This window comes from Acinonyx jubatus, chromosome B2 (assembly GCF_027475565.1).
Source record: "Acinonyx jubatus isolate Ajub_Pintada_27869175 chromosome B2, VMU_Ajub_asm_v1.0, whole genome shotgun sequence".
NCBI lineage: Eukaryota > Metazoa > Chordata > Mammalia > Carnivora > Felidae > Acinonyx > Acinonyx jubatus.
Window position 1 is genome coordinate 61,739,752 of NC_069385.1, and position 26,731 is coordinate 61,766,482.

Here is a 26,731-nt window from a genome sequence, read left to right on the forward strand (position 1 = left end):
TTTAGCTTTCAATGAAGTTTGCCTAGCTCGGCTGATTAATAGCCCTACTATATAATGTATGCCCTGTCCAGAATATTGTCAGGTCACTTGAAACTATTTTCAATTTAGACTTATAGCCCTCTGTGACATTTGAGGGCCTTGAAAGGGGAAGCAATTCTACACCGTTAGGAAAGAAATGCTTCCATGCTTTTGTGATTCTAAGGGTCAGTGGCACACAATCGTCTAAATGTCTTTGGGAGACCTCTGTTAAATATGAAATAAAGCTGTACGGGAATAAAAGCTAGTTTACATAGTACGAAGTAGTGTCATCTATGACTACTTTGGCCATGAGGTTTGAGGTGGTCATATAGAAATAGGCATAATAGAGACGAAGTTCTTTTATAATAGAAACATTTACTATTTTATTATGTAATTACTACATAATGTTTTACTATATTGCGTGCACAATTTGGATGTTGAGCGTGAAGAGGAACTATCGTCCTACGTATATGTAACACTCATTAATGCAACCATGGTTTTAGAGTGGCACCAGACAGTGCGAGAGTGGGTCGGAACCTTTCTGTTGGGGATCTTTTGCGGGAGGGACCGGAAAAGAGGTGGATCCTTTCACGCACGATGTGGGGAGGCCGCAAGCTAAGCTGCTCGGGGAATCGTTTTTTAGGAGTGGTTATATCCAGGTACCGGGGCACACAGACTGAGAGTACTCGCTTAATCACGTCAGCAGGTGAGTGTCACTTTAACCCCGTCGGCCGGGTGGAGGTCCCTCACACATAACCCACCGGCGGGGCAGGCTCTTCTGCGCAGGCGCGGGAGAGGGCGGCGGGTTGTCGCTGAGCCCCGTGCAGGGTCACACCGCTAAGGTACTTGCGGTCCTGCGCTCTCCGTTGAACGTCCGGCCTGGGCTCTCGCCCTGCCCTTCCTACAGGTTGGGAAAACTATCTGAGGACTAGTGGTTCCGGCCGAAGAGGGCGCAGCCCCCGGGCCGCTGCCATGTGGGCAGTGACCTTTGTTTTCATTTTGGTTGAGCCCTTGCCTCCAGAGCCGGCGACCATTCCGTGCTGGCTGGAGTCTGAAGGTCGTTTGTTTTCTTCCTTTGCCGCAGCGGGAAGACACCAGCTCTGGTGTCTCAATATTCTTGATAGCGTTGTATTTTGTTTTGTTTGCACGTATCTTGCCTTTTTTTTAGAAAGAATTTAAGGCAGCCATATTACTTTTTTTGGTTAATTCAGCAAACCTATTGGCAAGTAAGATCAAGAAAATAACGTACTGAAACTGATGATTGTAGAAGACCGTTTGATTATTTAACTTCCAGTGTTAACCAGAGAGTTAAGTTTATTACCCTTTACCTGAAACTCATTTAACACATACTGTGTGCCATGCCCTAGGAATTTTTTTTTTTTAATGAATGATACCTCTGATATCTCTTTAAGTAATGTTAGAATAAAACTAAGATTAGGATATAATGGGCAAAACGGGAAACTTCCAGGCCCACCAATAGACCTGATAAGTTGGTGCTCCAATACAATGAAAAATGGTGCAGCCAATAAAATTGATGTAAATCAATATGTGTCCACTTGGAAAAATGATTAGGATATAGCGTTAAGAAAGTTAAGTTACAAATCAGTATGTATTATAAACTTAGAGATATATAAATGGAACTATATAGAGAGAGAATAGAGCTACATCAAAATTATTGATCTGTGGTGGAAGTGGTAATCTATCATTTTATCATTATATGTTGTCAGAATATATTTTTTCAGTAAACATCTTATAATCAGAATTTCAGAGATTTGGGGACTGAACATAAAAGGAGCATCTAATACATATTTGGGATCAGGGAAACTTTTTAAATAAGGTATTTAGGAAGCTATCTTGAGGGAATTGGGCAATTTTAGAAGTCGTTGGAGTGGCAGAGGACCATCTTGAGTATCTTGAGATTTCTGGGAAACTGCAGTGTTCCTTGAAAAGGAGGGCTGGAGGTGAGGGTGGAGAGTGGCAAGGGATGAGACAGACTTTTCAGGCCATGACAAGTCAATGAAAGGCCATGTAAACCTCCTGAGATTGACTTTATCTTGAGGACAGTGGGAAATTACTGAAAGAGCAATATAATCAGACTTGTGTTTAAGAAAGAACACTTGGCAGATGGGTAGAAAGTGAGATGGTGGCAGACAAGACTATGCTCAAGGAGACCTTAAGAGTAATCCAGATAATAAGTGATGATTACTGGAACTAAGATATTGGCAGAGTAGAGGTCTTACTCTGTCGGTGTAGTATGTTATAGGCTCTGGGTAAATGATGTTTTGAATGAATTAAATGAAGTTTTCCTCCATTTCTTTAAAATCTCAAGTACCAGAAGGATCACAGATTCAAAGTAGAGAATGAATTGGTAGGATTCTAATTATTAATACAAACTCAGTTTCTTTCAGGTGTGATGTGGTGGTTTTTATAGCTCTTGAGAATTCTGGCAATACTGATGACCAAGGGGCTAGTTTTACAGAAATAGGGGAGGTGAAGGGGAGGTAGGGGTCATCACTGAGTACAGAGCAGGTACTGTGTTAAAATCTCTGATGCTCAGTTGCGTAGTCATACCTTATATATTCTTATATGCATATCACAGTTTACATAATTCTCTAATACAGTATTTCATTTATCTACCCAAAGTCATAAAGGAGGTGGTATTTGAACTGGGTCTTAAAAGGTAGTACGGATAGAAATGGTGGGAGAGAATAACATGAGGAAAGGCCTAGAAGCACAAACTTTTTTTTTTGACAATGGTGAAATGACCTTGTTCCAGACTGTGAAGATCCTATTAAAAAACAAAATTAAAAAAAACATAAAAGCTCAGGAGAAAAATATTCAGAGACTATGATAAGACAAACTGTGAAATATAAATGACCATTTGTCTTCGTCCATTTGATTACTATAGCAAAATACCACAGACTGGATGATTTATAAACAACAGAAATTTATTTCTCACAGTTCTGGAGACTGGGAATTCCAAGATTTGGTGTCTGGTAAAAGCTCATTTCCTGGTGCTTAGATGGAGCCTTCTTCCTGTGTCCTCACATGGTAGGAGGGGCAAGCTTGCTTTCTGGGGTCTTGTATGAAGACTCCATTATGAGCCCTCATCACCTCCCAAAGGCCCCATCTCCTAATATCACTTTAGCGGTTAGGATTTCAACAAATGAATTTGGGGAGAACACAAACATTCAGATATAGCACCGTTAAATTAAGAAGGGACATTAAACCTCATTCATGATAAATTCGAATAACACTGGGATACATTTTTCGCCTATTGGATTAACAAAGGAAAACATTTGATAATACATTGCATGGGCTGTTGGTGTGGGGAAGGAAGCCAGCGCTAGAAACTGATATTACCCATGGGGTTGCAAACTGGTTCAACATCTATGAGTGGCAATTACAAATTTATAAATGCACATGCCATTTAACACAGTGATTCTTGGGATTTTACCTACACGTACTCTCTAAAATATATGAAATTACCTGTGGAATTTAATCTTTTTTTAAAAAAATTTTTTTAATGTTTATTTTTGAAGGAGAGAGAGACAGAGTGTGAGTGGGGGCGGGGGTGGGGGGGCAGAGAGAGAGGGAGACACAGAATCGGAAGCAGGCTCCAGGCTCTGAGCTGTCAGCACAGAGCCCAACGCGGGGCTCGAACCCACAAACCGCAAGATCATGACCTGAGCCGAAGTTGGATGCTCAACCGACTGAGCCACCCAGGCGCCCCATCTGTGGAATTCAGTCTTCTGTTTTGGAAATAGCAAAAACTTGTAAATAATCTGAATAAATATGCATTAATAGGGAACTACTTAAATAAACTATGAGGTAACCATATAATGGATTACTATGCAGCTCTAAAAGAAAGAGAGGGGTGCCTGGGGGGCTCACTTGGTTAAGCCTCTGACTTTGGCTCAGGTCATGATCTTACAGTTCATGAGTTTGAGCCCCACATCAGGCTCTCTGTTTCAGCACAGAGCCTGCTTTACTTCACATCCTCTGTCCTCCCATCTCTCTGCCCCTCCTCCACTAATGCACACTCTCTCCCTCTCAAAAATAAATGTTTAAAAAAAAAAAGAAGAAAGGAAGTTCTTTATGCTCTGTTATGAAATCTCCAAGATACCATGATAGGTGGAAAAAGCAAGGTAGGCGAGATACTTTGTAGTATACCCTTTTGTGCTTTTTAATTAAAAAAAAATTAAAAAAAAAATTTTTTTTTCAACATTTATTTATTTTTTGGGACAGAGAGAGACAGAGCATGAACGGGTGAGGGGCAGAGAGAGAGGGAGACACAGAATCGGAAACAGGCTCCAGGCTCCGAGCCATCAGCCCAGAGCCCGACGCGGGGCTCGAACCCACAGACCGTGAGATCGTGACCTGGCTGAAGTCGGACGCTTAACCGACTGTGCCACCCAGGCGCCCCTAAAATTATTTTTTATTGTGAAATATTCTAAGACAAGAAGTTGCAAAAATAGTACAGAGAATTTCAATATGCCCTTCATTCAATTCTTCAGTCATAATATCTTACCTAACCACAATACATTGTAAAAGCCATAAAATTGACATTAGTATGATACTATTATTAAACCATAGACCTGATTTGGATTTTACCACATTTACATGCACTTGTGTGTGTGTGTGTGTGTGTTACCACATATATAGATTTGTGTAATCACTACAATCAGAATATGGAACTGTTCATAATCACAAAGAAATCTAATACTACTCCTTTGTAGTCAGACCCTACCCTGACCTTAACCCTTGGCAATCATTAATCTGTTCTCCATTACTATAATTTTACCATTTCAAGAGTGTTGTATAAATAGAATCATACAGTATGTACCTTCTGAAATTGCCCTGCCACCCACCCATTGAATAAATACCCTTGAAATCTATCCCAAGTTCTTGTATCAGATTTGATTTCTGATTTGTATTTCATGATCTGGGTATAACACGGTTTGTTTAGCAATTCACCTATCATAGGATATTTTGGTGTTTCCAGTTTTTAGCTATTATGAATAAAGCTGCCGTGAACATTTACATACAGGTTTTTGTGTGGACGTAAGTTTTCGCTTCTCCAGGATAAATGTCCAAGAATGGAATTGTTGGTTTGTAGGATAAATGTCCAAGAATGGAATTGTTGGTTTGTATGACAAGTGTATGTTTAACTTGAATAGGTTAAAGTGCTAAACTGCTTTCCACAGTATCTGTATCATTTTACATTCCCACTAGCAATATGTAAGAGATCTAGTTGCTTCATATCCCAGTGCAGCCTTGGTTATACGAGGGTGATTAAGTTTTAGCCAACATGATAGGCATGTAGTAGCCTTCATTTGTATTCCTCTAATGGCGATTGATACTTCATGTCTCTTCATGTGCTTATTTGCATCTGTATCTTCTCTTTGATGAAATGTCTCTTCGTGTCTTTCTATACCCACTTTGTATACCCACACCCATTATATAATTGGATTCCTTCGTTTGTTGTTGTTCTTGTTTGTTTTATGAGAGTTGGGTTTTACTGTTGAGTTTAGAGAATATCCTTACATATTCCAGATACAAGTTCTTTGTGGGGTATGTGTTTTGCAAATATTTTCTCCCCGTCTGTGATTTGTCTTTTGTTTTTCTTAACAGAGTCTTTTGCAAGGCAAAAGTTTTAAATTTTAAGTCCAGTATAATCAGTATTTTCTATTATGGATTGGGCTTTTGGTGTCAGATGTAAGAACTCTCTGCCTAATCCTAAATCATGAAGATCTTCAATAGTTTCTTTTAAAAGTATTATGGTTTTACATTTAGATCAATGATCCATTTTAAGTTCATTTTTGTATAAGAAGTGAGATTTAGGTTTAAATTTTCTTTTTTGGTCTATGATATCCAATTGTTTCAATCCCATTTATTGAAAAGACTATTTTCTCCATTGAACTGCTTTTGCACCATTGTCAAAATATCGTTTGAGTGAACTTTATAATGTCCCTAGTAATTTGCTCTAAGGTCTATTTTGTCTAAATGTTTATTGAACAACTGTTATGTTCGCAGCAGAGTAACTAGTTCATAAAGCAGGTCTCTATGTAAGTTTGAACATATAGACTGTATGAGTGATTATTTTAGGATGATATGTGTACACACACACACACACACACACACACACACACAGTGTTTCCTTTGTAAAGGGTATTCAGCCTATGTATGAATCCATTTCATGTAGCTAACATGACAGAATTTGAGCTAGTTTTGACAAATCTCTGAATTCATATTATCCTTGTTTTAAAAGGTCACAGTTTTGTTTTGAATATGAGTTTTTATAATTGTGCAGCATAATGCTGGTGCAGAAACGAATGGCATGAAAAACTTTTACATATGCATTACTTTTTTTTGATAATTTACATTTCAGAAATTTCTGATTAGAGTTAGATGGCAGAATGCAAGACTTTATTTTATGTTTTAGAATAAAACCCCAAATTAAGGGGAAAACCCTTTTGTTTATCAATTGTAATCAGTTGTGTTTATCAATTGTGTAATCCCTGCCCATCAGGGATTTATACTGTGAAATGCTTTCTCTAGACACTTAATTTTTATCTTCAGGGGTGCCTGGCTGGCTGAGTTGGTAAAGCTTGTGACTCTTGATCTTGAGATTGTGAGCTTGAGCCCCCGTTGGGCATAGAGCTTATTTAATAATTTTTATTTTCAGTTTATTCAGAGAATCAGTTCAGTTGGACTCCACAGACTAAACCATGGGTTTTCAGTGAATACAGAATCATGTGGTTCAAATCCTATAGAATGACTTTTGCCTGCTTGAATAGAATAAAAATTTACAGGTAAGTTTATTCATTCCTGTGGCAAAAATTTACATAATTATGTACGATAATAGTTTAGTATTGATTGTGTTTAATAAACACTGTTAGTATGAAATAGTGTATATGGTTCGATTAAGGTATCTTTTATTTATTTAAATATTCTCATTTTTCCAACAACTTTTAAATTTGGAAAATTTCAAATCTATAGAAAAGTTGTAATACAGTATGCATCTAGTGCATACCTTTCATCCATATTTAAATATGGCTTTTATTTTTAATGTAAGACTGTATTACCTAGAGACATACTTTTTACTTCCTCATTTGTGACAAGATAGAAATAATGTAGTGCTTCAAATCATGAAGGATTTGGGTACAACATAAATATGATCAGGTGGGTAATTATACAGTTTCTAGGTGGTAAGACTGAATCAAAGAATGTCTTTCTGTATTTGTATTTTATAAAGCAATTTCTAACCTTGTGAAAAATACTGCATAGAGTTAAGATATGAACTGTGTTTCCCAAGTGCATGGTCTACTTGTAAATAAGCTAGCTCCTTTGAAATTGGGTGTATGTGAAATCATTGGTAGTCAACTGACCAACCACATGCTGTTACCTATTATAAATTAGACATTGATTATTTCATGAAGCATGGAAAAAAGAGGGTAATATTCATAAGACAGTATTAAAGAAGCATGATATTTAACTCTTAAAAGGATCATAAGTAATCAGTATAGAATGTTCTCTATGTAGCGAAGAAAAACATGGTAAAAATTTGAAAGGAAGGCATTACTTATTCTAATGTAACAACCTTATTCTTTCTTACCCAAGAACTTCTGGAGTGTTTTCCTATTATATACTTTGACATGGAATATGGTAGAGTATCTGATCCCTATTTAGTCCCTGTGTGACCCCATTTTATTAAAAAAAAATTAGGTGAATTCTATACTTTCCTGGGCCTTTTTTATTAGATTATTCATTTGACAGATGTTTCCTGAGTACGAGCTGTGTTCTAGGAACTGTGCTAATCTCTAGGAATAAAATCGTAAGTGAGACAGTCCATGTCTTGCCCTCGTAGTGCTTAGTGAGGAGACATAATCAAATTGTCACATAGCTCCATGAAGAAATACAAAGTTATATGGAGGTTAAAATATGACCCAGTTTTGAGAGTCAGGGAAGACTTCTTAGATAGCATTACATCTAAACTAAGATCTGAAGGATGAAAAGGAATTAATTAGGTATGCAGAGGAGGGAAGGGAATGTGAGAAGAATGGTCCAGGCAGAGAGAACAACATATACAAAGTATCTGAGGATGGAGCAAGTAGGGTCCCTGCAAGGAAATGAGAGAAGGCCCATGCAGCTGGAATGGGGAGGATGAGTAGAGTAGTGGAAAGTGGGTTTGGGGAGGGAAGAAATTGGGGACCAAATAATTGAGAGCATTGTGGACTGTGCTAAGGATTTTGAGTTTTTTTCCTCATGTCACTGGGAAACCATGGAAGCATTTTAAGTGGAAAAATAGCATGATTGTATTTATATTTCAGTACACTCTGGATGCATTGTAGAGAACAGATTGGTGGGGGTGGGGGGGGGGGTGAGGTAGGAAGCAGGCAGCTTCCTAGCAGACAGCTAGGACAATAAATAGTTCAAGCAAGAGACGATAGTAGCTTGGACTAGGGTGATAGCACTAGAAATGAAGAAAGATGGGGGCGCTTGGGTTCAGATCCTGGCTCTACTCTGACTTAATCTCTCTGAGCCTCCCTTTTCTTTTCTGTGTAATAGGGGTAATAATAGTATCTACCTTACAGAGTTACCAGGACAGTTAAATAAGATGACATATGACATATGTGGAGTTCTTAAATAGTACCTGGCATTTAGTAAGTGCACAATAAATGACTGTTATTACTATTTCTACTTCTATTACTACTATTCCTATTTATATTATTATTATCATCATTGCTGTTAGATGTGACCTAGAAGGCCAAGTTTTGTAGCATTCCATTTTTGTTGTAATTTACTTTGAAAGCAAATTAACTTTGTTTCATCTGTGAATATATATGTGTATAAATATATATGTGTATATATGTGTGTGTTTATAAATATGTATATATTTTTTGTAGTGTGATTATAAGAAAACTTGGTTTTAAAGCATCAAAAATGAGCAATACGTGTATTTAAAATCTAATAAATTATAAATTAGAACATCTGCCTACATAATATATCCCCTGTTACATTGTTTTAAATGTCTATTTTTGCCTGGCTCTTTATTTTGACCTCTTAGGTACCCTTGGACAAGACTGTACAGTACTTCTCGGACCACTGTAGACAGCAGTGAGGTAAAAACATTCCTGGCCCTGGCTCACAGGTGGTGGGATGAACAAGGAATATATGCACCTCTTCATTCTATGAATGACCTGAGGGTGCCATTTATTAGGTAATGTTCCAGAAACTCTTCAGTCTTTTAAAATATAATTCTTTTCAATAATGTATCTTATTTTATTTTTAAAATAAAATACATATTTTTAAAATATGTATCTTAGTTTATTTTTCTCTTGGTTTATACTTAGGTTCAAAATGCTCCATTTTAAGTTTGCTTTGGAAATTGGAGGGAGACATTCTTTTCATTGTCCATTGTTTGAAGTCATTAATTTTCTAATAACATTACCTAAAATCTAGGCTGCTTTTATTAGTTAACTTGAAGCATTTTGGACAATTTCAGGTTAATTAGAATTAAATCCTTATGAAAAGGAACTAGGATCCAGTGGTATCAAGGTCATTTTATACTGACTTTGATGTTTAGACAGTCTTTTAAAAAAAATTTTTTTTTAACATTTATTTATTTTTGAGAGACAGAGCGAAACAGAGCATGACTGGTGGAGGGGCAAAGGCGGGGGCCGGGGGGGTGGGGGAGACACAGAATCCGCAGCAGTCTCAAGGCTCTGAGCTGTCAGCACAGAGCCTGAAGCCAGGCTCAAACTCACAGATGGCGAGATCATGACCTGAGCCAAAGTCAGACTTTTAACTGAATGAGCCACCCAGGCGCCCCTAGGCAGTCTTGATAAAGGGAATATACTACTGTGACAATTCAATTCAACAAATATTTATTGACAACTTATCTTGTACAAAGCTTGGGGGACTCTACTAAGATACTCATCATTTGAAACATAATCCATGTTCTTCAGAAACTTACAGTTTTCTGTGGGAGATAAAGACAAGGGTTAATCAGACTCCATTTATCAAGGAATTGTTAATTCGGTTTTTTGTCCATTTATTTATTTATTAGGGGCACCTGGGTGGCTCCGTCAGTTAATCGTCAGACTCTTGGTTTTGGCTCAGGCCATGATCTCACTATTTGCAGGCTCCAGCCCCGCATTGGGCTCTGTGCCGACAGTGCAGAGCCTGCTTGGGATTCTCAATCTCTCTCCCTCTCTCTCTGTCCTGCTCCTCCCACCCTCTCTTTCTCTCTCAAAATAAATAAATAAACTTAAAAATTTTTAAAGAAATTTTTTGAGCACCCAGTATGAGCAAGGCACTGTTATAGACACAGAATGTCTGACTCAGATTGCCGTTAAGGAACTTCTTCATTGTTTTTTGCTGGTTCATCCAGACTCAGTGAAGCAAAAGGGATATATTATCACCTTTCTATTACCCCTGAATTAGTGCATCACTGAAACACTAAGAAAAAGGTAGAAATATCATTTTGTTAGGCTAGATCCACGGTTCTAAAGGTGTGGGCCCTGGACTAGCAACATAAGTATAACCTGGGAACTTGTGAGGAATACAAAATCCTCAGGTCTTGCCCTGGCCCTCCTGCCCTGGGGGGTTAGCAGTCTGTGTTTTAGCAACCCTTTCAGGTGATTCTGATGCACATTCCGTTTGAGAATAACTCTATTCTCTGTCTGTATTTAGACATCACACTAAAACAGATTATCCAAGGAAGTATAAGTTATGGTTAGAAATGTAGATTTTATTCTGAGCATAATTGGAAGCCATTGAAGGGGAGTGATATGATCTAAATTATAATATAAAGGAGTCATTTTAGCCCATCTGTGAAGAATGGGTTGGACTTCATTTGAAATTGATCCTCTCTGTATAACATTCTGATATTATCTACTTAACCACTATGTAGGTTATTCTTATAAGTCAGTCAATGTTAATAGCAATAAAAGATCCTGGGGCACCTGGCTGGCTCAGTAGAGCATGCAACTCTTAATATCAGAGTTGTAAATTTAAGCCCTATGTTGAGCCTTCTTAAAAAAAAAAAAAAAAAAAAAAAAAAGACAAAAAAGATATTCTAAGGTATCCTCATTAAAGTATAAATAAAATTCATATATAGTCCAACTTAAAAGTCTAGTTTACAGTATGTTAGGTATATATTTGTGGGTGTATGTGTGTGTGCTTCTGTTTTTGAATGTGGTAAAGTATTACTATGATTATCTTAGAATTAAGTTAACTTGATTTGGATGCCTATTTACATGATCATGAAAACATTACTAACTTAGAAGATCAAAAGAGAATCAATTTAGAAGGGACTATAGGTAAAATCTGAAAATATAGATCACCAGTATGTTACGTCTAAGCCCTATAAAATAGCCTATTTGTTGCTGACATGAAATGGGTCTAGTTAGTACTGACAGTGTAGGTCCTCGATGCCCCAGTTGACCTATTTCAAGCAGATAAAAACTAAATTGTTTTTAGTTTTCCTTTAGATTACTACTAAAGTAACAACTCATAATTATTACTGCTTTTGATAATTAAAAAAGTAATTTAATGCTGAAAATAAAAGGTCTTTTTACCCCCCCAAAATCAATAATCCATTTAAAATAAGAGTTTAATGTTTCCTTGAAAATTGTACACTTTTAGGATTTTATTGACAGGGCTGCGTAGGTGGCTCAGTGGGTTAAGCGTCAGACTTCAGCGGGCGTCATGATCTCACAGTTCATGAATTGAGCCCTGTATCAGGCTCTGTGCTGCCTGCTTCCAATTCTGTGTCTCCCGCTCTCTGCCCTTCCCCGGCTCGCACTCTGTCTGCGTCCCTCTCTCAAAAATAAATAAACATTAAAAATTTTTTTTAAGATTTTATTGACAAAATTAATAACTTTCTTTTATATGTTTTGGATTTTAAAAAAAGAGACAATCTTTTAAAAACAGTTGCTGATCACCAGCCAGGCAAACCTTTGTCTGGGATGAAGATTCTTGATGTTGGCTGTGGTGGTGGATTATTAACTGAAGTAAGTAATTTACAACTTTCCTGCCATTTTTAACTGGGAAAGATTTTGAGAAAAAATAGGCTTCTGACTCATTTATTTGTTTAATAAATAGTATTGTTTGTTAAAAAAAAACAAAATGCATAATGTTCTTAATATTTTTACCATTGTAACATTAATACATGCTTTTTACTTTCTTAACAAATATATATAAAAATTTCAGAAAATCATAGTGAGGATTTTTTTGGTTGTTTTTTTGTTGTTTGTTTTTGCACAAAATTGGACACTGGTCATTCAAATAGCTTTGATAATTTTTTTGTCTCTTCTAAGAGATTAGGCAGTTTCCACTGGTTTAAATGCAATGATAAGCTATTCCTTTGCATTTATTTCAGTATCAAAACCTAAGAGTATTGCCTGCTTGTGGGGTTCTCTCCTCTTCTCAAGTGCTTTAGAGTACTTGGAAGAATACTCATTCACTCCCTTTAAAAAATATTTGCTTTAACTTATATTTATGCCAGGCAGCTCTATTTTGTTGTCTGCTATCAACACAATAACTTTTTGTGCACTTTAAATATGTTAATACTGTATTATGTGCTTGTAATTGTATCTATAGAGGGGTGCCTGGCTGGCTTAATCGATAGAGCATACAACTCTTAATCTCAGGGCTGTGAGTTCAAGCCCCACATTGGGTGTGGAGCCTACTAAAATAAAATGAGTTAAAATAGAACTTTTCCCCGGCTCCCCGCTATTCTCAAATAATTCTTCATAGGTTTTTTTGTTGTGATTATTTTTCACTTTTAAGCTTCTTATTATGGTAATTGTCAAATGTATACAAACTAGAGAAAATGGTCTAATGAACTTCCATGTACCCATAAACAGTCTCCAATAATTATTCCCTCATGATTAATCTTGTTTCCTTTTTGATAAGCTTTTTATTGCCAACATGTGTTCTGTTTTCTTCGTGAGGATAACAGTTTTTTATCCAATTAGCCTCTAGGGCGGCTTGGAGCTTCAGTTACTGGAATCGATCCTGTGGATGAGAACATTAAGACAGCACAGCACCATAAATCATTTGATCCAATCCTAGATAAGAGAATAGAGTACAGAGCATGTTCCCTGGAAGAGATTGTGGAAGAGACAACAGAAGCATTTGATGCTGTTGTAGCTTCTGAAGTTGTAGAGCATGTGATTGATCTAGAAACATTTATACAGTGCTGCTGTCAAGTGTTAAAAGTAAGACTTACTAGGTTTACTTGTTTGTTTGTTTTTTTTGAGTGTGTGTATGTATTCATAGCAGTAAATATTTCATAATACGTGAAACCAGGAAGCTAAGATTAGGGGATAGCATCTCTGCTGCAGTTACTTCTGCTTCTCAGCTTGCACTCAATACCAGGGTTTTCCAGATACAGTATCTTGATATCCAAGAATCTTGGGAAGTGTTGGTGCTGAACATTATAATTATAAACAATAGATTTAAAGTGGTAGTTTTCCATTGGTATAATCCGGATTAAATACCTGATAGATATTGAATGAGGGGCGACTGGGTGGCTCAGTCAGTTAAGCGTCCGACTTCAGCTCAGGTCATCATCTCACGGTTCGTGAGTTTGAGCCCCGCGTCAGGCTCTGTGCTGACAGCTCAGAGCCTGGAGCCTGCTTCCGATTCTGTGTCTCCCTCTCTCTCTGCCCCTCCCTAGCTCATGCTTGCACTCTCTCTCTCTGTGAAAAATAAATAAACTTAAAAAAAAAATAAAATAAAAAAATAAGATATTGAATGACAATTATTAAGAAATTGATTTGGATTAATACTTAAAAATCAATAAAAACCATTAGTAGTGTAAGTTGACTTAGCATTTCTTAAGTATCTCTGTATGTGATATATATAACAGTTTTTAGCTTATAAAAGAATACTTCATATATATGATTTCATTGATTTTCCCTACAACCAGGTGAGGAAGGTAAGCAGGTACTGGTACTGGTGTGACCATTAAGCAGGTACTGGTATTGGTACTGGTGTGACCAACTTGGACCAAAGGAGATCAATATTTGAGAGCTATCAGAGTTTACTTGGTCTTTTGGGTTTTTTAATTTAGGTATAGTTGACATACAATATTGTATTAGTTTCAGGCATATAACATATTGATTTGCAATTATATACATTATGAAATGCTCACCACAATAAGTGTACTTCCCATCTGTCACCATAAAAAGTTATTATAGTATTACTGTTTTCTCTATGCTGTACTTTTCATCTTCATGACTTACTTGTTCTATGACTGGAAATTTATATCTCTGAATCCCCTTCACCTATTTTGCCTGTCTCCCACCCGTCTCTCTTCTGGCAATCCCCAGTTATCTGTATTTATGCGTATGTTTCTAGTTTTTGTTTGTTCATTTGTTTTGTTTTTTAGATTTCACAGGTAAGTTAAATCATATGGTGTTTGTCTTTATCTGTCTGACTTATTTTACTTAGCATAATTCCCTCTATGTCTATCCGTGTTGTTGCAAATAGCAAGATCTTATTTTTTTTTTATCGTGAGTAATACTTGATGGTATACAATGTATTCTTTATCCATTCATGTATTGATGGACACTATGTTGCTTCCATATCTTGGCTATTGTAAATAATGCTGCAGTAAATATAGGGGTGCATATGTGTTTCAAATTCGTGTTTGTTTTCTTCAGGTAAATATCCAGAAGTGGAATTGCTAGATTCTATGGCATTTCTATTTTAATTTTTTGAAAGAACCTCCATATTGTTTTTCATAGTGGCTGTACTAATTAACATTCCCACCACCAGTGCACAGTGTTTCTTTTCTCTCCATATTCTCATCAACACTTGTTATTTCTTGTCTTTTTGGTACTAGTCATTCCTACAGGTGTGAGATGATATCTAATTAGAGTTTTGATTTGTGTTTCCCTGATGATTAGTGATGTTGAGCACTTTTTCATGTTGGTCATCTATATTTCTTTGGAAAAATGCCTATCCACATCTTCTACTGTTTTTCAGTCGGATTGATTTTTTTGGTGTTGAGTTGTAGCAGTTCTTTATATATTTTGGATATTAACTCCTTATCAATTATATCATTTGCAAACATCTCCCATTTAGTATGTTGCCTTTTTATTTTGTTGATGGTTTTCTTTTTTTTTAGTTTAATGTAATCACAATTGTTTATTTTTGCTTTCCTTTCCCTTGCCTGAGAAAACAAATCCAGAGAAATATTGCTAAAGCTGATGCTTTATTTAACATGCTGCGTATGTTTTCTTTTAGGAGTTTTATGGCTTCAGGTCTTAGATTTAGGCCTTTAATCCATTTTGAGTTTATTTTTATGTATGGTGTAAGAACGTGGTCTAGTTTCACTCTTTTGCATATAGCTGTCAAGTTTTCCTAGCACCATTTCCCATTGTATGTTCTTGCCTCCTTTGTTGTAGGTTAATTGACCATATAAGCTTGGATTTATTTTTGAGTTCTCCATTCTGTTCTGTTGATATATTTTTGTGCCAGTACCATATTATTTTAATTACTGTAGTTTGTGGTATAGTTTGACATCTTGGGTTGTGTACCTCCAGCTTCATTATTTCTCAAGATTTGGGGTCTTTTGAGGTTTCATACAAATTTTAGGATTATTTCTTCTAGTTCTTTAACCAATACTTTTGGAATTTGGTAGAGATTGCATTGAATCTATAGATTGCTTTGTGTAATGTAGACATTTTAACAATATTAATTCTTCCCATCCGTAAGCATGGTGTATCTTTCCATTTATTTGTGTTGTCTTCAGTTTCTTTCATCATTGTCTTATAATTTTCAGAGTTTAGGTCTTTCGTTTCCTTGGTTAAATTAATTCCTAGGTATTTTATTCTTTTTTGAACCCGTTGTAAATGAGGTTGATTTCTCTTTCTGCTAGTTCATTATTAGTGTATAGAAATGCAACCAATTTCTCTAAATTAATTTTATATCCTGTAACTTTACTGAATTCATTTGTTAGCTCTAATAGTTTTTGGTGGAGTCTAGGGTTTTCTATATATAACATGTCATCTGCAAATAGTAACAGTTTTACTTCTTCCTTACCAATTGGAATGCCTTTTATTTCTTTACCTTGGCTGATTGCTACAGCTAGGATTTCCAGTACTACGTTGGATAAAAGTGACAAGAGTGGACATCCTTGCCTTGTTCCTTATGTTAGAGGAAAAGCTTTCAGCTTTTCATCATTGAATGTGATGTTAGCTGTGGGTTTTTCACATATGGATTTATTCTGTTGAGATATGTTTTCTCTATACCCACTTTGTTGAACATTTTTATCATAAACAAGTTAAGTTTTGTCAAATGCTTTTTCTGCATCTATTGAGATGGTTGTATGATTTTCATTCTTTATTTTGTTAATGTCTTGTATCATGTTTGTTCATTTGCACATAGTGAACCATTCTTGCATCTCTGAAATAAATGCCACTTGATCATGGTGAGTGATCCTTTTAAAGTATTATTGAATTTGGTTATTAGGATGTTGGTCTGTAATTTTCTTGCAGTGTTTTTGTCTGATTTTGGTATCAGGGTCATGTTGCCCTTATACAAGAAATTTGGAAGCATTTATTCCTCTTCTATTTTTTGGAATAGTTTTAAAAAGGATAGGCTTTTAACTCTTTAAATATTTGGTAAAATTCACTTATGAAGCTATCTGATCTTGGGAGTTTTTAAATTACTGATTCAATTTTGTTACTGGTAATTGATCAGTTCAGATTTTCTATTTCTTCCTGATTCAGGCTGGGAAGATTGTGTGCTTCTAGGTATTTACCCATTTCTACTAGGTTGTCCAGTTAGTTGGCACTGAATTTTTCATAGTTGTTCGTATAATCCTTTGCATTTCTGTAGTGCCAGTTATAACTTTTCTTCTTTCATTCTGATTTTATTTATTTGAATCCTCTCTTTTTTTCTTGATGAGTCTGGCTAAAAGTGTATCAATTTTGTTTGTGTTTTCAAAGAACCAGCTTTAAGTTTCATTGATATTTTCTTTTTCTTTTTTTTTTTTTTAGTCTCTATTTCATGTTTTTATGCTTTGATCTTTATTATTTTCTTCCTTCTATTAACTTGGGGCTTTGTTTATTCTTTTCCTGGTTCCTTTAGGTGTAAGGTTAGATTGTTTTATTTAAGATTTTTCTTGTTTCTTTAGAGTCAGTCATTGCCATAAACTTCCCTCTTAGAACAGCTTTTGCTGTGTCCCAAAGATTTTGAACCATTTTGTTTCCATTTTCATATCTCTCCAGGTATTTTTTTAAGTTTACTCCCTGATTTTTTTATTGACCCATGGGTTGTTTTGTTGCATATTGTTTAGCCTCTATGTGTTTGTGTTTTTTCCAGTGTTTTTAGTTTATTTCTGTTGTGGTCAAAAAAGATGATATGATTTCAGTCTTCTTAAATTGATTGATTTTTGTTTTGTGGCCTGAGGAGATCTATCCTGGAGGATGTTCCATGTGCACTTGAAAAGAACGTATATTCTCCTATTAAAATTTTTTTTAATGTTTTTTTAAATTTATTTTTGAGAGAGAGAAAGAGAGAGAGAGAGAGAGAGCGAGCACGGGCAGGGGAGGGGCGGAGAGAGAAGGAGACACAGAATCCAAAGCAGGCTCCAGGCTCTGAGCTGTCAGCACAGAGCTTGATGCGGGGCTCGAACTCATGAACCACAAGATCGTGACCTGGACCAAAGTCCGACGCTCAACTGCCTGAGCCACCCCAGGTGCCCCTATTCTGCTATTTTTACATGAATGTTCTGTATCTCCCTATTAAGTCTATCTGGTCTAATGTATAAATCAAAAGAGCTGTTTCTTTATTGATTTTCTGTCTGGATGCTCTTATCTATTGATGTATGTGGGATGGGTATTAAAGTCTCTTACTATTTTATTACTGGCAATTTCTCCATTTATGTCTGTTAATATTTGCTTTATGTGTTTAGGTCCTCTCTTGTTGGTTGGGTATATATTTACAATTGTTATATTTTCTTGTTAGATTGATTCCTTTATCATTATTAGTGCCCTTTGTCTCTTGTTGTAGTCTTTGTTCTAAAGTCTATTGTCTGATGTATATATTGCTACAGCTTTCTTTTTCTTTGCTTCCATTTGCATGGATTATCTTTTTCTACCCCTTCACTTTCGGCCTTTATGCTCTTTAGGTCTGAAGCCAGTCTCTTAGAAGCAGCAAATAGATAAGTTTTGTGTTTTTATCCATTCATCACTGTGTGTCTTTTGACTGGAACATTTAGTTCATTTACATTTAAATTACTGATAGGTATGACATTATGTTAATTGTATTCTGAGGTTTTTTTTTTTTAGTTCTCTGTTCTTCTCTTGCTTTCTGTCCTTGTGGTTGATGACTGTCTTTAGTGCTATGCTTGGATTCCTTTCTCTTTATTTTTCATGTGTCTCTTACAGGTTTTTGGTTTTTGATTACTAGGAGGTTCATATATAACATTCTACATATATAGAAGTCTATTTTAAGTTGATGGTAACTTAAGTTTGAACACATTCTAAAAGCACTACATTTTTACTACCCCCTCTACATTTTATGCCACCTTATTTTACATATTTTTATATTGTGTATTTCTTAACTAAGTTTTGTAGATATAATTGATTTTACTGCTTTTGTCTTTTTTTTTTTTAAACGTTTATTTATTTTTGAGACAGAAAGAGACAGAGCATGAACAGGGGAGGGGCAGAGAGAGAGGGAGACACAGAATCTGAAACAGGCTCCAGGCTCTGAGCTGTCAGCACAGAGCCCAACGTGGGGCTCGAACTCACGGCCCGTGAGATCATGACCTGAGCCGAAGTCCGACGCTTAACCGACCAAGCCACCCAGGCGCCCCACTACTTTTGTCTTTTAACCTTTATACTAACTTTTATAATGCTTAATCTACTACCTTTACTATATATTTGCTTTTACTAGTGAAATTTTTTACCTTTTAAAATTTTCTTACTTCTAGTTATGGCCTTTTCTTTTCTGCATAAAGATATCCCTTTAACATGTCTTAGAAGGCCAGTTTAGGGATGATGAACTTCTTTTAACTTTTGTTTGGGAAACTATTTATCTGTCTTTCAATTCTGAATATTAACCTTGCCAGGTAGAGTATTCTTAATTGTAGGTTTTTTCTTTTCATTTCTTTGAATATATCATGCCAGTCCCTTCTGGTATGTCTTCATTTTTTGACATTTTATTTATTATGTATCTTGGTGTGGATATCCTTGGGTTTATCTTGTTTGGGACTGTCTGGGTGTCCCCTGTATGGGCTTTGTGCGCCCTCGTGTTGTTACCAGGCTATAACTCTGCAAGTTCTGGTAGGCAGGGTTGATCCTCAGCCTAGCTGTCTGCAGTGATCAGCTGTGGCTTCCGTAGGCACACTGGCATACAGGGCAGTTTCTCAGCCACGCTGGCTGAGTGGCTCAGCTGCAGTTTCTGCCCACATGCTGGTATGTGGGGCTGCCCATCCACTCCCCAGGGTAGGAGTGGTGCCACTAGGTGTGGTGGGGCAGTAGCTTTGGGTGTGGCAGGGTGGGAGTCACTTTGGAGGGTCACCTTCCAGGGCAGATAGGTCCACAGGGGAATGCCAGGGCAGGGTGAGTGGTGTTAGCAAGATAGATGGAGAGTGTCAGAACTGGTTCCCACAAGTAGCAGGCCAGCTAGGCTGAAGGAAGGTAAGAAAAATGGCACCCACCAGTACTTCCATTGCTGAAGAAAGCTCCTGCAGATTCCTGCCTTTCCAGCACATACCCTAAAATTAGTCAATAAATCTCCTTCATGTATAACATTGGTACTTCTCAAACTGCTGTCTATGTGCTGGATGTTGGCCTGGCTGAGGTATTGTGCTAGCCCTTTAAGAATAGAGTCTTGGTTTCCTATAGACTTTTGCCTCTCCCAGAGTTAAACCCCTCTGAATTTCAAAGCTAGACATTATGGGGGTTCATCTTGTCAGTGTGGGTCCCTGGGGCTAGGAGTGTCCAAGGTGGGACTTGATCCCCTTGCTTCTCAAGGTAGACCTCTGAGCCTGTGATATCCCTTCCAATTTATAGGTTACCGTGCCAAGGGTTTCGTTCCCTACCACATCTCTGCCCCTCCTACCCTTCTCAATATGGCTTTTTCTCTATAGCTTTAGCTGTGGAAGAGCTGTTTTGCCAGGCTTCAGAATGAAGTGCATTAATGTAGTTGTTGCCTTGGTGTGTTCGTGGGAAGAGATGAGCTCAGGATCCTCCAAGTCTACCATCTTACCTCAAGAATCCAGAGGTCACTTGGGCTTTATGTCAAAGTTCACTAGGCACTTAAGTGGGGCTTAATGTCACTTAATTTTTTGATTCCAAGTCTGGTTCTTCTCATTACATTGTTACATTTACATAATTTGCCACAGACATAGTCCTCTCGAGGTGGTTCCAAATTTTTTAAAAATAAATCTCCTAAAGTATTGCCGCTGTTGTTGTTATTCTAACTCTGTTGTTAATGTAGAGGTAACACCCTAAAGGTCAAGATCTAAAAGAACGAAATGCTTAGCTCTTACATAATTAGAGCTTTTTAGAAATACTCCTTTTTAAATAAGTTTGGTTTTAGAGAAGATTACAAAGATTGTACGGAATGTTCCCATATATCTGTCCCTCAGTTTCTCCTGTTAACATTTCATAGTAAGGACAGGAACTAGGGGCACAAAGCTGAAGGAGACATCCATGCCTATATGCCAGCCCTGCACTTGCCCACTCCAGAAAGTGAGTGCTTCCTTCGATTTTGTTCCTTAGGCACATCACCTGACTCACCATAGTCCTAGCCCTATTTCTCAAAGCTGAGGAATTAACATTCACATTATACTATTAACTGCACTGCAGACCTTGTTAAAAATTTTTTTTTTAATGTTTATTCATTTTCGAGAGACAGAGCGCGAGCGAGGGTGGGGCAGAGAGAGGGAGCCACAGATCAGAAGCAGGCTCCAGGTTCTGAGCTGTCAGCACAGAGCCTGACACGGGGCTCGAACGCTTGAACTGTGATATCATGACCTGAGTCGAAGTCTGACACTCAACACACTAAGCCACCCATGCACCCCCATACCTTGTTAAATTTCATTAGTGTTTCTGGTAATGCCATTTTTCTCTTCAGGATCCAATCCAGGATTCTGCATTGCATTTAGTTGCTGCGTCTCCATAGTCTCCTTCAATCTGTTACAGTTTCTTGGTGTTTCCTCTTGAATGAGTTTTATTAGGCTTATCTTCTATCTTCCAAGCAAAACTCCTTATTTTTTGTGTTATATACCAGTCAGTATATGTGAATGGAGATTCTTTGACACGTAATAGGAATGCTGGCATTGTGGAATTTAAAACTAATTTTTGCATTAATAAAAAGCCTATTTAAAAAATGACCATTGCTTACCCTTTTTTCCTTAGAATAAGATTTTGTAGGACACAGACTAGATATTCATAAGTGATTTTTTTCCATGGCTCTACTGAGATACAATTGACATGTAAGTGATTCTTTGTTGTTGTTGTTTAAAATTTATTTATTTTTGGAGAGAGAGGGCAAACGGGGGAGGGGCAGAGAGAGAGGGAGAAAGAGAATCTCAAGCAGGCTCTGTGCTGTAAGCACAGATGTGGGGCTCAATCCCACGAACCACGAGATCATGATCTGAAGTGAAATCAAGAGTCGGACGCTTAACCAACTGAGCCACCCAGGCATCCTAACATATAAGTGATTCTTTTTTTTTTTTTAAGTTTTTTTTAATGTTTATTTATTTTGAGAGAGAGAGAGATACAGAACACGAGCAGGGGAGGGGCAGAGGGAGAGAGAGAGACAGACAGAATCTGAAGCAGGCTCCAAGCTGTCAGCACAGAGCCAGATGCAGGGCTCAAACTCATGAGCCATGAGAGCATGACCTGAGCCAAAGTCAGACGCTCAACCAACTGAGCCACCCAGGAGCCCCATATATGAGTGATTCTTAATAAGATATTTTAGAATATTAGAGTTTTAGATAGAAAAGTTACAATAGTATCTTATATAATATCTTACATTTCAGTTTTTAATATAAAGGCACATTGCAATATTTCAGGGTCTCATCTTTTTTTTGGTTTTGGGGTGGTATTTGAGATATTTTCTCTCTCCTTATATATCTGTATGCACACATATGTATAGATAATTATTTTGCAAGGAACCTTTGTGACTTTATCCCCATCGGACTAATGAGAATATGTAAAATAGGAAGGAGACATTACTGTTTGCCATTTGTGGGAATAAATATAGGAAACACCATATACAGCCGCTAAAAAATGGCAGACTAAATAGTCTCATAAATGGTTTGTATTCATCTAAGTGCTTATATTGATCTCTTTGTATTCTTTACACTAATAAAATCAAAACAAAACAAAAAACTCTCAAACCTTAATCGCTAACATTTTTGTCAGAGGCCTTGGCGTTACCTGCACGAGAGCGGGGCTGTATGCTGCACCAAACAAGTCAGATGGACTCAGGACCCAAAGAGAAAACAGTGTTGACATATGTTAGTCCGTAAATGTGGACATGTAACAAGGAAGAGTAGCCTGATCTCATTTCTATATTTTTATTATAAATATATTTGAGACGTATAAAAGAAAGTATATACTATAAACATGTCACAGGAGTGTGATTTTAAGAAGTTGTAAGCACTGTTGCATAAACCCAGTGAGTACATCTGTAGTAGACGGCCTTTAATAATGAGTTTCCCAAAAGAAAAAAGAAAAGTATTTTGGTAACTTACACTTTATACTTATGTATCTTAACTGCACTTAAATTATTTGGAAGGAAGGAGGAGGTGGAGGAAGCCAAGCCTTTACCTAAATGATACTCCTGACATCTAAAATGTTACTTCTGTCCATACTTTTTTTTTTTAGCCTGGTGGTTCTTTATTCATTACCACAATCAACAAAACACAGCTGTCCTATGCCTTGGGAATTGTTTTTGCAGAGCAAATTGCAGGTATTGTACCAAAAGGTACTCATACATGGGAGAAGTTTGTATCACCTGAAAAGCTAGAGAGCATTCTGGAATCAAGTAAGTATTGAGAATTTTTCCAGTTTTCAAGGCCTAACTGAACTTTTCATGTCCCTATAATTATTAATCACACAACCTAGCCCTTAATTAAATGGGCCACTATTCCTTGGATGGTGGTTTCATCTCTTAACCAGATCATAAAGTCCTTGAAGTTAGGATTAAGTATTAGATACCACTTCTGTCTTACTGGGCACACCTAACCGAGGGCCAAGCAAATCACGGATGATCAATGAATACTTTTTGGCTTGCTTAGTCCTCAGTTGTTGAAGGATCAGGTACAAATGTCTATTACTTACACATCCTTAGTTTGTCTTGTTGAGGCCCTTGTGTATCAGCTTATCTTACATGTTATTTTTTCTGGTTCTTCCATACCCAGATATACTTTGAACTTCTTGGTCACATTTTGAGTATTTTTTGATACTTACAGCATGCCTTATATTACGGTTCTTTGGGTATTTTTAAGCCCCTGTGTGGCCTATGAAGGCAAGACTGTCCTTTTTGTACGCCTTGCAGTGCTTAGCTCTACTTTGCATATTGTGAGCTTGTGATTTACATGTGGAATTCCTGTCAAGTAAGAATATTTAGTTGGCATTTGGTATCCCATTTGAGTACTTAAACTCATGTATGTCTCGGGTTTTGTTTTCACATAACAGTATATCAAAATCGATTTTACTTGGATTATTATCAGTCCACTGTGATGTAGGAAGTTCTAAAGATTTCTGTAAGTGTATTGTTGAAAACAGAGGAGGAAAAAGTATTTTAAGATGCTTTATAGGAACAATCACTTTTGGCAGATGTTTTCTAATAACAGCTTATGTTTATTAAGTACTTACCAAATTCCGAGCACTGTGCTACTTTATACACATACCTCATCTAATTCCAACAGCTCTATGAATATATGTTCTGTCCATGTGAGAAGACCGAGATTCAGAAAGGTTAAGTGACTTGCTCAGCATCACCATCTAATAGGTGCCAGGCTGGGATTTGAACCCAAGCAGTCTGCTTTAGAGTTATGTTCTGTGTTACAGTAAGGACTGATCTGTGTGTATTTTTTCCCGTTGAGTCAGGAATCCTTTTTAAATACAGAGTTGCATTAGAGTCTTGGCATTTGGAAGATAAATACTTATTAAATCTATTCTTTCTGATTTTATTTATTTATTTATTTATTTATTTATTTATTTATTTATTTATTTTCAGATGGTCTGTCAGTTCAAAGTGTGGCAGGAATGCTCTACAACCCATTCTCAGGTTACTGGCATTGGAGTGAAAACACCAGTCTTAACTATGCAGCTCATGCTGTGAAATCCGGGGTACAGGATCACCCAGTGCCTGATGAGTTTGTTTTCAAGGGGGAAACAGAAGAGCTTAGAGGCCAAGACTCCACCAACGCAGGTGCTCAGGAGGAGTTGAAGAAATGAATGGTTTCTAAGTTCTGCATGCTATGGCTTGAAAGTCTGGTGTTCACATTTGGAAAAAATATATAATTTCCCTTTTGTGAGAGGATCATGAAGAAAAGAAAGTCCATAAAAAGGGCTAAACCTTGGATAAAAGTTTTTGTTGTTTCATCTAGTAGCTACTTTCAAGGGATTATTTTATGATATATGGTAAAAAAAAAAAAGTTTTGTCAAGGTATTGTATAATCTAGGCGTTTAAATTCCTCAGCCTTGGTTATATAAATAGAATGTGCATATTTTACTTCATTTTACAAATTATATATACTCATCCAGCATATATGCACATATATATATATAAACATGCTGTAATGTGTTTTAATTTAAAGGAGTCTGCATTATCTGTGTTCTTTATTGGGTTTTAGCTAAAGGCATTTATGCTTCTGACTTAAGAAACCAAATATAGTTTTATGCCACTTATATTTGGGAAGAGAAAATGTATTTTTTCCTTTAAATTTTAGTTTGTTGGAAAGCAAATGGATAGTTAAATGTATGCTGGGTTTGAATTCAAACATTAAAATCAAGAAATTTGGATTATGTTGGACATACTTCTTCTATACAGTTTCATAAATGTTTTATTGTGACTTTTTTTTTTTAAGTAGAAAGGACTTTTTAAGACTCAATTAAAAATTCAGTCATGGATATTTTCTTCTTTGGCTAACATTTTTATAATTAAAGGGACACTTGAAATATATTTTTATGCCTCTTGAAATTTGAGAGTCTCTGGCTTTTTCTGAAAGTCCTGATGCTATATAAGGACATTCATAGAGGCTGTTGACCCAGTGTGACAAACATGGACTGAATTCATGTGACCCAGGTAGAAGGTAAGCTTTTAACTTCCTAGCATTTTTACCTTTAAGCTCATGTTTTCTATCTTCCTTTGTCACTGTTAGATTGAGCTCTCCAGGCAAACACTTCGCAGCCATCTTGGCGTATCATTTGCTTATTCTCAAAAGTATTTTAGGGGAGAAAACTGAAATTTAAAGAATTAAAAGAGGAAATTTAATTTCACTTGCTACTGTGAAATTTTTTTAATGAAATCAGGTATTTATTTACTTACCATAAGATTTTTTTAATTAAAAAAAATTTAATATTTATTTTTGAGAGAGAGGGGGAGAGATTGAGTAGGGGAGCGGCAGAGAGAGACACACACACAGAGTCCGAAGCAGGCTTCAGGCTCTGAGCTGTCAGCACAGAGTCTGACATGGGGCTCGAACTCACAAACCTCGAGATCGTGACCTGAGCCGAAGTCAGATGCTTAACCGACTAAGCCACCCAGGTGCCCCACACAAATGCTATTGTGTAACTAGGGTGCTAAAAAGTAGGAGCTTCCATTGACCTCCATTTAAAGTTAGATTCTTAGTCTGAATTCTAGTAGTTTTATTACAAAAACAAAGCTTCCTTGTTCTTTCTCTTAGAAAAAAAAAAGTGTTGGTATAAAAGATTAATCTAAGAACCATGCACTGAAATTGATTAAAAAGCAGTCCCCCAAACAAATATATTTATTTTAGAGGAAAGAAAACACTAACTTTCAGTTATTAAAAATACATTGTTAAGTGCTGGAAATTCAGGATGATTCAGTATCAGCTACTTCGGTGTTTCACTTGACTTCCAGTGGAATGAAGCGATGAAAATTTCATGCCCTCCGTGTATAACCTAATTTGATCTTTCAGGCCAATTTCAACCAAATTTCAGGAGAAATGGGCTCAAAAAGATACTACAGTTTTTTTAAATGTATATTTGTAGAGTGAGGATTGCCCAGCTGCAAATTTTTAATTTTGAGAACTACCACCTTTTGAAAAGCAGTAATCTAGCAATTAGGCTATGCTGGGGAGTTTAATCTGCAAACCTTCCCTGAGGAACTCTGGCTTCATGAGAATGTCCTGCAAGAAAAAATGATGGAGACTTTACGACTCAGAGTCCAGCAAAAGAGACTGTAAACCTGTCTTAGAATGAAAAAGAACAAGGCTGAGAGAGTAAGAAGGTGAATTGGCAGGCAGTCTTAGTTTGGGGTGAAGGGAACAACTGTGGGAAGCTAGGAAGTCACCTGGACCATGGACCACCTGTGGTCCTGGAGGGAGTCAGATTGCTCAGTGAGACTACAATTATCAAAACTATTAGACCATTTAAGGTTGGCTCAAAATGCTACAAGCACTAGGAGAACGAAACTTTCAGCACTTAGAAGTAGCTATGAATGATGGCAGGAACATGGCAAGACAGGTGGTGACAAA

General features: G+C 36.8%; 1 protein-coding gene across 2 annotated transcripts; it reads left to right on the forward strand.

Annotated features, from left to right (window-relative positions):
• Window positions 1-375: 375 nt before the first annotated feature.
• On the forward strand, window positions 376-25,034 carry COQ3 (coenzyme Q3, methyltransferase). Of its 2 annotated transcripts, none has more exons than XM_027057218.2 (7): window positions 376-724; window positions 6,707-6,833; window positions 9,089-9,241; window positions 11,939-12,038; window positions 13,005-13,247; window positions 22,890-23,049; window positions 24,247-25,034. In XM_027057218.2, exons 1-7 carry the CDS (start codon window positions 616-618, stop codon window positions 24,465-24,467), a joined length of 1,113 nt encoding a protein of 370 aa, XP_026913019.1. In that variant the 5' UTR covers window positions 376-615; the 3' UTR covers window positions 24,468-25,034. The 2 variants fall into 2 exon arrangements, with proteins under 2 accessions (XP_026913019.1, XP_026913021.1); XM_027057220.2 differs by lacking the exon at window positions 376-724 and adding an exon at window positions 773-925.
• The last annotated feature ends 1,697 nt before the right edge of the window (window positions 25,035-26,731 follow it).